This window comes from Ursus americanus, chromosome 16, assembly GCF_024610735.1.
Source record: "Ursus americanus isolate L20-20 chromosome 16, mUrsAme1.1.p, whole genome shotgun sequence".
In the NCBI taxonomy this organism is placed as follows: Eukaryota; Metazoa; Chordata; class Mammalia; order Carnivora; family Ursidae; genus Ursus; species Ursus americanus.
In genome coordinates this window covers 17,887,439-17,900,193 of record NC_142142.1, presented here as the reverse complement: position 1 = coordinate 17,900,193, position 12,755 = coordinate 17,887,439, and the positions used below count along the sequence as shown (strand labels likewise).

The following is a 12,755-nucleotide window of genomic DNA, read 5'->3' as shown; positions in this document are numbered from 1 at the left end:
GGGCGCCTGGGTGGCTTAGTGGGTTAAGTATCCAACTCTTGACTTGAGATTGGGTCCTGATATCAGGGTCATCAGGGTCATCAGGGTTTGGGCCCTACCTCTCCCTCTGCCCCTCCCCCTGCTCGAGCTCTCTCTGTCTTTCAAATAAATAAATAAATAAAATCTTTTCAAAAGTTTCATAAATGCAGATGATTATGACATTTTATTTTTCTCTTCTTTTTTTGTAACCCTATTTTGGGGGTAATTTTCATTTAGAGAAAAACTTTGAAAGAGGAAATTTTCTGAGAATATTGTATTTATATTTGCAACCATCAGTTAAAGGGTAAAGTCTTTCCTTTCTGTTGATTCTTTTTCTGAGAAGAAATGGCATGTAGTACGTGAAAGAGGAAGTGCCATTTGGCTAGGCAGCTGACTTGTGCTCTCGGGGGAGAATCAGCAAATGTGGAGGGTTAGGAACCAGGGGAAGGAAGGGTTCTTGCCAGCCGCATTCATCAGTCATGGAATCTGCCCAACTGCAGGGGAGTGGCAGCCCCCCCAGAGCTCTGTACAGGGACTGCCCTTACTAGCATGGCACCTCACAGTTGCCATTGACTGGGTCAAGTATCAACACTTGGTTAATTAGCCACAATTCTCAGGATCTAAGGGTGTCAGCCAGGGGTCTGCCTGTGCACATGGAGAGATTGCTACTCAGAACTGAGAGGTTCTGGGGTCTGGCCCTGCAGCTGGCTGGCTCCGGGATGATTGTCAGGGGACTGCAGTGATTCAGCAGTGGAGAGCAGCAGGCAGTAATTTCACTGCTACTTGTTATCTGTCCCTCTCTCCACTGAAAGCTGCTGGCTGGTGGCAAAGGCCTGAAAGGGACGGCTGGGAGAGAACAATAAGGAGAGACAGGAAAACACTTTAAATAATTTCCTTAGCTGAAGTCACATGCACATCCTCTAAAAAATCATGGTGACTGGCCAGGCCCAGCTGGCAGACTGGTTTTAACCGAAACACAAAATTTGCTTTTGGAAATCCTTGAGACTGGAAACACAGGTCCAGTTACACTCTGCCTCTACCTACCATTTTTCATTATGGATTTCCTGATCCATTCATTCTTTTTCCTCAGAGTAGATTTGAGGGCAGGGAACGTATATTAAGAGATGCGAAGGCCACCATATTCTCCATATTAGAGTCAATTCTAAAAACAGTACTCGTTGCTAGAATGTCATCAAAGCTATCACTTCAACGATCTGTTGATTCACAGGATAAGTTTTAAAAATGCAATAGTGATCGACTTCTACTACTAAAGCATTCCTTTTTCTTGGTTGGCAAGAATAGTTTTCCTACAAACCTAGCCAAACATCCAGAAGAATCCTTTAAAGTCATCCAATAAATGCTCAGGTCCTTCACGTCCAGCAACTAAGCAGCTGCTCTATGAGTGAAGGGTCCTCCTTCCCCTCCAGAGCAGCCTATCCCCCCAGTTTGGACAGTTTTGTCTCATCATTCATCCTTCAGCTAAGTCACAATTTGGATACCTGCACTTTCCATTTTCATTCTTGTAGCCACACAGAACAAAATGGCTTCTACTTGTATATTATATTTCTTAACACATTGTGGATTTTACTGTGTCCTTTCTGTGTCTTCCCTTTAGATCTTGAATATTCTCAGTACGTTTGTTTTTTCATTCATTCATCAATTATTTACTGAACAATACTATGTGTCAGAGAAAGTACCAAGAAACAAAGATGAATACTACACAGTTTCCTTACTTTGAAAGAAAGACAGACTCATAAATATATAAACTCAAAATAACACAGTGCATAGCATAGTTAAGCACAGAAATCTTTAAAAACTTAAAAGAGGACTAAATTACCCAGAGTAGAGTTGGAGTGATCATTTAATATTTTCTGTAGCACATGCTGTCTGAACCTTATCTTGGATAATGGGAAGAATTGGGCCAGGCAAAGGGAGGTAGAAAGTTTCTGGTAGAGAAAGCAGCATGAGTAAAGGCCAAGAGACGAGTCATAGTGTCAACTATGCAGGAAAGAGCCAGCAGCTCAGCTGAGTGTTCCTGGCAGTGAAAGTGTAAAGCAAGAAATGAAGAAGATAAGGTTAAGAGCTAGAGAGTGAATATGTTTCTCAAATGGCAAAGTTTTGAGTGCCCTCTCCAAAAATATTGATATTGTCAGGAGAAAGTATTTGTATACCTCCCAGTCTGTGCTTGCCTCTTTCCCTACCTCCTTACTCAGGAAATTATTATCTCTGAGGGACCAACTCTAGTAAGACCAATATACTCCAATTGATGTTCTTGGAACTAGACCCAAATTATGATGAAGATACTCATCTTCCCATTCCTTCCTTCCAAAGCCCCTAGATCTTAGAGAAACTGCTTCATAAGTTACCTAAATGCTGTCCTGGTAACTATATACATGACAACGTCATTGATATTACAGTGAAAATGAATTGATTACCAGATGCCAGACTACCACTGCCTTTTCTGCTCTTCCTTGGATTCCACGAAGGGAGAAATCATCTGGTCTTATTCCCTTTAGCCTTAGCTTCCCTGTTGCCTTACACATAATAGATACTCAACCAATTCTGATAGAGTCATCGGTGTCAATAAGTACTTAAAGCCAAGAATAGATTCACTTGCACTCATGGTAAATTCTTATCCAGTTCATTTTGCTTTTTTCATTCGAGCCTTATTGTCTCTGTCTTGGACCTGACATACACTTTCTCAGCTCAGGGATTTTACGTATGTTCTTCCTTTGACTGGAACATTCTGTCCTCCTCCCCCGTTCCCATCTTGACCCCCTTAAAAGTAACTAATTACTTTTCACCTTCAGGAAAAGTCCCTATGCTTCCTTTTTCTGTTGGCCACTCCTACATTCTGTGCTTCCTCTTCATGTGCCTCACCAACTGACATATTCACTGCTGTAGTCCCAGCACAGCGTGGTGTGTAACACATATTAAATAAATTTATGATTACATGACTGTTACTGAGTTATATCTCTGTTCAATGAGCATTAGATTTTTTCAAAGAAAAAACAGAATTAGAGAAATGTCAGAAGTATACAGACATGAGATTTTAGTTGTTATGTTTGAATTATTAATTTCAATCTTTCAACATAAATGTACAATTGTGAAATCAGCCTTCTGGAATTTTTATTATTCAGTCAATAAAAATTGCTAAACATTACCTTGACATTTGTAGTAATATAGCTGTCAAGTTATAGCTGATCTTATCTTGACACTGAACTTTTCTAATTGCGTGTCTTAATTAATTTTTATGGATTAACTACTAAATTCTTCATCTTCATCTCTTTTTATCCAAGAACAGAAATTAATCAAGTAGTTGTAAATTTAGTAAGCTATCTTGGTTGTAGTAAAATTAAATATCCAGTGATAAAGGACTGGTTAAATAAATGATAGCATATGACCTCGATGAAATATTATTTAGCCATTTAAAATGGATAATTATAAACACTACCTAGGTGTATAGATATGGCTTAAAATATAATGTGAATTAGAAAAAAAATCAGAACATAATATGGAAACATAATGTAACCAGGAGGATGTAGATTAAAGGAAAATATGTAAATAACAAATACGTTAAGTAAGATGGCTTGTGAATTTGGGGAAGACTTTTAATTATGTCTTACATACAGATTTTAGAAGGTTATATGTACATTGGATGTTAATTACTGTAATCTGCATGAGTAAGTATGAAAGCTTTATTGGAATATAAACTATCAGATTTACATGCCACAGCAGTAACACATTCCTTGTCAATATCTGTTGCAAATTAAAACCTGTTTATTACTGAAAAAGATCTCACATTTATTATAACTCTAAAAGGGAGACCTGCCTTCTGAAGTCAAAGCTTCTTGTTATATAGGAACACATTTATTTGATGCATAACAGTACTGGAAATAAAACAGCCAAATTTCACTATTCTACCAAATCAATTTTCATGTAATGGTTTCCTTCCATTCTTTTGCATATGGGTGTATAATTTTAACAACTGACAATAATGTTTTTGCATATAACACAATTTATAAGCCTTTATTTCCTACTTTGTAATGATCATTTTAATTGCTGTATAAAAGAAACTTTTCTTAAAAGCAAAAATTTAAGGCTCTTTGAATATGCAAAAATGTAAGGCCCCTTAAATTCTTACAACACAGAGACAAACTTGAGTGTGTTTTTCCTGACCTTCCTTAGTCTGCTGACAGTGCACTTTATAGCTTTGCATAGAAGACTGTTATCACCTGATTTCCATTTGAGAAGTAAGATGATAACTCTGAGTGCAAGGGGAACTAGGTTTAGGTGACAGCCATATCATCTAATGTCTACTTATTGTTTCTCCAGGGGAATTCTGGCCTGGGATTCAGTATTGCTGGAGGGACAGATAATCCCCACATTGGAGATGATCCTGGCATATTTATTACGAAGATTATACCGGGTGGTGCTGCAGCGGAGGATGGCAGACTCAGGTAAAACTCTGAAACGTTAGAATTATTTGGAAAGTAAATCTGCCACATCAATGAGACATGTTTATACCTTTGGAGAATAATAATTTTACAAAGCTCTGTACTTGAAAGAAATGGCTGTCAAAGCAAGCTTTCTGTAATGACTTTGAAGATTTCTTATGACTTACTAAAATTCAACTAGTATTTAGCTTGTGTTTGTTGATGGGCACTATGTCCAACATTCAGCCTGGCTCTGTAAGGAGAGTATGCAGATAAATCTTGTGTTCCATGGGGCCTTCATTCTGGTTGGGAGAAAGAATACTCAGAGCTGGTGAGCAAATAATAAAATGTATCAAAAACAATATCCTGTAAGTCGTATTAGCAAATAAGGCAATGGTATAGATACTGCATGTATTTGTAGATTCAGCGACCATTTATAAGGACTTTCTCCAGGACTTTGAACAGAGTCTAAAAACTATTCCATAGGAAGACTCTATTCTGGGTCTTAAAAATTAATTAAGATTTCACCAACCCCATAAATCTGAACAAGAACACAGAGGGAGAAAGAACTAGTTATCCCAACAAAGAGAGAAACCAGCTTGACTTGGATGAGGACCCCAACGCGAGGTTAAGTAGGTAGATGGAGCTCAGCATAGAGTCGTAGCTGCTAGAACCAAGGCCCCCACTCTTGAAAGAACAGAAGACTGAAGATTGTTTTGGGAACTAAGGATCACACACAGGGGACAATTAGTAAATAATATAAAATTCTATCGGAGATCAAAGCACCAACTAAAAGACACTGTAGATTGGAACAATTAGAAGAGATTTCCCTGGGGAGAAAAACAAGACCCAGTGTTCTAGTGCTTCTGCTACACTGTGAATCTGCTCAGGCCACGAAGTTATATATAGAAGTGAATCAATAAATTCTGGCTGAATGAATGGGTTTTTGAATGAATGAATGAATGAATGAATGAATGAATGAATGAATGGAGATGAAGCAGGAAGGTAAATAAATGAGTAAGAGGGACTCTGCACAAGCCAAGTCTTCTAAGTAAGAATGACTAGCTTGCATGGAGCCCCAGTGGGGACTGTGAATGAAGTATCACAAATTCAAGCTTTGCAGCCTGTCCTCAGTCTGTTTTTTTTCATTAAACATAAGTAAGCCAGTTTCCTGTTTTTCTATAAAGCAGCCGAGGACACTTTTGTCCCCAGCCACTTGTTCTGGTGCAGTGATCCCTGAGGACAGCTTGTGGAAGAGAATCACAGGTTTTTTTTTTAGGTGCATCTGCATCTCCTATCAACATGGAGAACATGGGTGACACTCCCACAGGAAACCTCTGCTTTTTGACAATAGAATTTTAAAACTGAATTGATGAGATTAATTTCTGAGTAAGAAAATATCCATGCTACAGAGTGAACAATTTAAAGCAGATACTGTATAATTCCTGAGTCATAGAGGGGACTGGGTTTGCTAATATTGGATGCTGGAGAAGCACCATTCTGAAAACTTAGAAACAGAGTTCTTGGAAAACAGCTCTGAAATCGGTGGTCCACAATCTCAGCCCACACCACTCTGCCTAGAATTAGGGGATCTTCCCTCTCTTAGCCAGATTCCGGCTCTAAGTTTGGAATAGAATAGCCTTTATGTTAAACATGCTTACCCTATAGTTAAGAATGAAAAGCAGCGTTGACACCATTGCTTGCCAATCTGGGTGGCAGTCTTGTGCCTACAGAGGTAAAAGGAAGTTCTGCTAGAAGCGGCATTCAGTAGTTGTAAAGAAATAATCATAATGCTAGTTAAAACTTGTTGAGCTTTTTACATGTGTGGGACATTATTCTATTATTATCATTATTTCTATCTAATCTAAAATAGATAGAAATAGAGATGTACATAAACACATACAGTCTTCTAGATACTCACAACATCCATATAAGGTATATACTAGTATTTGGCCATAATATTAACTCATGAAATTAAGGCTTGAAGACTAAGATCACCCAGCGAGCTTTGAATACATCCAAAAATGCATCCTGAATATCACTTGTGTACTCTCTAGACTCTCATTCAAGAGTAGAATCTTCTATATTATTTGGTCTCTGCCTAAGACCTCTCAAAGGTAAAGTTTTTCACAATGTTAAGGGACAACTCTAAACATTACAAAGTTGGTTATTTTTCTACTGAGCTACAATTTTCTCTATTCTGACTTCTACCTATGAATCTTTACAATGGCTTTCTGGAGCCAGGGCTAAGGCCTATGACTGCGTATGTGAATATTGCCTCCTAAGGTTGTACAATGAACAACTTGGAAAACTGAACAGTGGTCCTAACTCAAGCAACCAAATATACCTACCCCCCAACCCACATTGCAGGCTTTTGCTATGTGAAGACAAATATTGGGTAGGTTCCACGTCTTTGTGATAGATCCTTGCTACTACCACAGAGATTGTTTCCCACCTCACTGCTTCCTGCCATGAACTGGGATGGCCAGGAGATATTAAAGAGATCAAGAATAACAATCAATTGAAAATCTGGCAGCATGACATTAAGTATAGATTTTTAGAATTTGGCAATTTATCTAGTTCAAAACGTATATTTTACAGCTGAGGAAACTGAGGCTCAGAAGAGTGACTTATCCTGAGGCATAAATCTTTGGAGGCTCTGGTTCAACTAGGATCCAAATGTTTGACTCAAGTAATTAACACCGTAAGGTAGTGTTAAGGGACAGTAACACCCAAGCCCACCCAAGAAGTCTTTTCTCAATGTGGTGGGAACACTGTTCAAAGATGGGCCAACAAGCTGTGAGAAGTACTTTTTATCTCACCATTAATGCTTCAGACAGGTGAGCGGCACATTACAATGAGCTCTGGAAAGATGTAGGTTCTGAACTCTGTATACTAATATAATTGGTCTTGGAAAGTTAGACTCTTTTAGTCACTGTGTTCATGTTCACCTCTATGAAAATGATGATACTTATACCTACTCCATTGAGTTGTTCTGAGGATTCAGTGAGAAAACTTATGTCCCTAGCTAAGTCAGCATATATTAGATGCTCAATAAATATTAGCAATGTCTCCCTCTTTTCCCTACCTGTCCTCTCTACTCTCAGTGGTCTTTCCTCTGCTCTTGCCTGTTTTTCTCTTTTTCTCTATGATTTTCTGTTACCTTTCCTCTGATCCCTTCCATCTTTCTTTCAGTCTCCTTTCAGCTTCCACATCTTTCCCTAAGCTTCCTGTTCCTTTCTGTTCATATCCCTTTTTCTCCTGCTTATAACACAGAATTAAAACCCATTTAGAAACAGGTATGGTACTAACAAAAGTTCTATGATTCTGTTCTTGAGCTTATAATACAATTTACTGAATCTGCTATGTTTCCTTCACTTAAAAAATAAGCTCACAAACTAAACGTGGTTATGTTTTACTTGAAAAATTCTTTGTTCTTCCATGTGAGTTAGAGACTTAAAATTTTTAAGTGTGTCTTTTCCACTATAAATTACATTTTTGAAAATTAAATAACACTAAAAATATATAATGAAGCCCAGGCTCAGAAAAATGAGGTGATGGGTCTGCCCCCAAAAGAGTAGAAATTTGGACTCAACATTAGTGGTTATATTATAATCATATCAACAATAGTAATAGCAGAGACCAACATAGTGCTTCAATGTGCCAAGCACTTTTCCTGGCACATTAACTCATCTAAAGTGTATAACTACTCAATGAGACCCACACTTTTCAAGTAAGAAAATCTAGGCACTGGAGTACCTCAGTGGTTCAGTCAATTAAGCTTCTGACTCTTGATTTCAGCTCAGATCATGATCTCAGGGTGGTGAGATCTAGTCTAGCATCTGGTTCTCCATTCAGTGGGGAGTCTTCTTAAGATTGTCTCTCTCCCTCTCCCTCTGCCCTTCCCCCACAAGTCTCTCTCTGTCTCTCTTTCTCTCTCTTTCTCAAGTAAATAAATAAATTTTAAAAAAGAAAGGAAAGAAAGAAGGAAAGAAGAAAGAAAAGAAAGAAAGAAAGAAAGAAAGAAAGAAAGAAAGAAAGAAAGAAAGAAAGAAAAGGAAAGAAAGAAAGAAAAGAAAGAAAGAAAATCGAGGTACTGACAGGTCAAGTAACTTGCACAAGCTTGTTGGAGCCAGAATTTGAACCCAGGCAGTCTGACTACAATGTTATGCTGGGGGAGAGCAGGGAGACACTTAAAGACACACTGTATTTCAAGAGTGATTTATAGTTTCTAGAATATAGGTCCTTTACGTCTCTGGTTAAGTTAATTCCAAGGTAACGTATGGTTTTTGGTGCTATTGTAAATGGGATGGATTCCCTAATTTCTCTTTCTTCGGTCTCGTTATTCGTGTATAGAAATGCAACTGATTTCTGAGCACTGATTTTGTATCCCGCCACGTTACTGAATTGCTCTATAACTTCTAATAGTTTGGGAGTGGATTCTTTTGGGTTTTCCATATAGAGTATCATGTCATCTGCAAAGAGAGACATTTTGACTTCTTCTTTGCCAATTTGAATACCTTTGATCCCTTTTTGTCGTCTGATTGCTGTTGCAAGGACTTCTAGTACTATGTTGAATAATAGTGGCGAGAGTGGGCATCCTTGTCGAGTTCCTGATCTTAAGGGAAAGGCTTCCAGCTTTTCCCCATTGAGAATAATATTTGCAGTAGGCTTTTCATAGATGGCTTTTATGAGATTGAGAAATGTACCTTCTATTCCTACACTCTGAAGGGTTTTAATCAGGAAAGGATGCTGTATTTTGTCAAATGCTTTTTCGGCATCGATTGAGAGGATCATATGGTTCCTGAGTCTTTTCTTGTTGATATGATGTATCACGCTGATTGATTTGCGAATATTGAACCACGCTTGCATCCCAGGTATGAATCCCACTTGATCGTGATGGATAATCCTTTTAATGTACTGTTGGATTCTATTAGCAAGTATCTTGTTGAGGATTTTGGCATCCATATTCATTAGGGAAATCGGTCTATAATTCTCCTTTTTGATGGGGTCTTTGCCTGGTTTGGGGATCAAGGTAATATTGGCCTCATAGAATGAGTTTGGTAGCTTTCCTTCTGTTTCTATTTTTTGAAATAGCTTTAGGAGAATAGGTATTATTTCTTCTTTGAATGTTTGATAGAATTCCCCAGGAAAACCGTCCGGGCCTGGAGTTTTGTTATTTGGAAGGTTGTTTATCACTGACTCAATTTCTTCATAATTAATTGGCCTGTTTAAGGAATCAATTTCTTCCGGTTTCAATCTTGGTAGTTTATAGGTTTCCAGGAAGGATTCCATCTCTTCCAGATTACTTAGTTTATTGGCATATAGCTGTTGATAAAAATTTCTAATAATCCTTCCAATTTCAATGGTGCTCGTCGTGACCTCTCCTTTTTCATTCATAATTTTAATAATCTGGGTCCTTTCTCTTTTCTTTTGGATAAGTCTTGCCAGTGGTCTGTCAATTTTATTGATTCTCTCCAAGAACCAGCTTCTAGTCCTGTTGATCTGCTCTACTGTACTTCTGGTTTCTGCTTGATTGATTTCAGCTCTAATTTTGGTCAACTGCTTCCTCGTGCGTGGATTAGGCCTGTCCCTCTGTTGCTGTTCCAGCTTCTTGAGGTGAGAATATAAAAACTGCATTTTAGATTTTTCTATTCTTTTGAGTGAGGCTTGGATGGCTATGTATTTCCCCCTTAGGACTGCCTTTGCAGTATCCCATAGACATTGAGGAAGACATAAAAAGATGGAAAGATATTCCATGCTCATGGATCGGAAGAATTAACATAGTTAAAATGTCCATGCTACCCAGAGCAATCTACACTTTCAATGCTATCCCGATCAAAATACCAAGGACATTTTTCAAAGAACTGGAACAAATAGTCCTTAAATTTGTATGGAAACAGAAAAGGCCCCGAATCTCCAAGGAACTGTTGAAAAGGAAAAACAAAGCTGGGGGCATCACAATGCCGGATTTCGAGCTGTACTACAAAGCTGTGATCACAAAGACAGCATGGTACTGGCACAAAAACAGACACATAGACCAATTGAACAGAATAGAGAGCCCAGAAATGGACCCTCGGCTCTTTGGGCAACTAATATTTGATAAAGCAGGAAAAAACATCCGGTGGGAAAAAGACAGTCTCTTCAATAAATGGTGCTGGGAAAATTGGACAGCTACATGCAAGAGAATGAAACTTGACCACTATCTCACACCATACACAAAAATAAACTCCAAATGGATGAAAGACCTCAATGTGAGACAGGAATCCATCAAAATTCTAGAGGAGAACATAGGCAACAACCTCTACGACATCGGCCAAAGCAACCTTTTTCATGACACATCCCCAAAGGCAAGAGAAACAAAAGATAAAATGAATTTATGGGACTTCATCAAGATTAAAAGTTTCTGCACAGCCAAGGAAACAGTCAGAAAAACTAAGAGGCAGCCCACGGAATGGGAGAATATATCTGCAAATGACACTACAGATAAAGGACTGGTATCCAAGATCTACAAAGAACTTCTCAAACTCAATACACGAGAAACAAATAAACAAATCAAAAAATGGGCAGAAGATATGAACAGACACTTTTCCAATGAAGACATACAAATGGCTAACAGACGCATGAAAAAATGTTCAAAATCATTAGCCATCAAGGAAATTCAAATCAAAACCACACCGAGATACCACCTTACGCCAGTTAGAATGACAAAAATAGACAAGGCAAGAAACAACAATTGTTGGAGAGGATGTGGAGAAAGGGGATCCCTCCTACATTGTTGGTGGGAATGCAAGTTGGTACAGCCACTCTGGAAAACAGTGTGGAGGTCCCTTAAAAAGTTAAAAATTGAGCTACCCTATGATCCAGCCATTGCACTACTGGGTATTTACCCCAAAGATACAGACGTAGTGAAGAGAAGGGCCATATGCACCCCAATGTTCATAGCAGCAATGTCCACAATAGCTAAATCGTGGAAGGAGTCGAGATGCCCTTCAACAGATGACTGGATTAAGAAGTTGTGGTCCATATATACAATGGAATATTACTCAGCTATCAGAAAGAACGGGTTCTCAACATTTGCTACAACATGGACAGCACTGGAGGAGATAATGCTAAGTGAAATAAGTCAAGCAGAGAAAGACAACTATCATATGATTTCTCTCATCTATGGAACATAAGAACTAGGATGATCGGTAGGGGAAGAAAGGGATAAAGAAAGGGGGGGTAATCAGAAGGGGGAATGAAACATGAGAGACTATGGACTATGAGAAACAAACTGAGGGCTTCAGAGGGGAGGGGTGTGGGGGAATGGGATAGACCGGTGATGGGTAGTAAGGAGGGCACGTATTGCATGGTGCACTGGGTGTTATACACAACTAATGAATCATCGAGCCTTACATCGGAAACCAGGGATGTACTGTATGGTGACTAACATAATATAATAAAAAATCATTTAAAAAAAATAAAAATAAAAAATAAAAATAAAGACACACTGTAGTAGGCAGCATTCTAAAAATGCCACTCCTCAGGATTCCACACCATAATCCATAGAACCAGTGACTATCATGAGATATCACTCCTGTGATTACTCTGTGTTATGTTATATGACACAGTTGACCTTAAGATAGGGAGAGTAGGCTCAAGTGAGCCTGATCTTATCATGAATTTTAAAAGTGGAAACTTTTCTCTGGCTGGTAACAGAAGAAGAAATTCAAAATGTGTGAGATACTTGACCCTTTGTTGCTGGTTTGGAGACAGGGAGGAGGCCATGTGAGAAAGAATGAGAATGGTCTCTAAAAGCAGAGGGTCTTCAAGCAGACAGCTAACAAGGAAGCAGGGATTTCTGTCCCACATCTGCAGGGAACTGAATCATACCATGACCACATGAGCTTAGAAGAGGACCCCAAGCCTCCAGATAGGTAAGACTGTTGCTCAGCTGACATCTGGATTTTGGCCTGTAAGAATCTAAGCAGAGATTCCAGCCACACTGCACCAGAGTCCTGACTTATGAAAACAGTGAGCTAATAAATAGGTGTTGTTTTAAGCTGCTAAATTTCTGGTAATTTTCTAAGGAGCAATAGAACACTAACATATACATCATTCTAGGAATTCCAAGTTCATTGTAAAAAGCCTTCCTGCATGAGCTCAATCACACTCAATATAACGTAAGTGTGCTGGCTTAAGACACAGATGAAATGAGAGGCAATTCTCTCCCTAATATGATGAGACTCCAAAGTGAGCTGAGGTCTCAGGGGTTGCCCCAGATGAGAGTTGTAAGGGAAAGAACTTACTATTTGGAGT

The 12,755-nt window shown here is 38.7% G+C and overlaps 1 protein-coding gene across 8 annotated transcripts in view; it reads left to right on the top strand.

Moving 5' to 3' along the window:
• DLG2 (discs large MAGUK scaffold protein 2) overlaps positions 1-12,755 on the top strand; it is an 857,148-nt gene that overhangs the window by 296,325 nt on the left and 548,068 nt on the right. For all 8 annotated transcript variants that reach the window (XM_087868197.1, XM_087868200.1, XM_045815593.2 and 5 more), the window contains exon 4: positions 4,354-4,478. In XM_087868197.1, the coding sequence (XP_087724323.1) occupies positions 4,354-4,478 (125 nt within the window). The remainder of the gene's footprint in view (positions 1-4,353; positions 4,479-12,755) is intronic.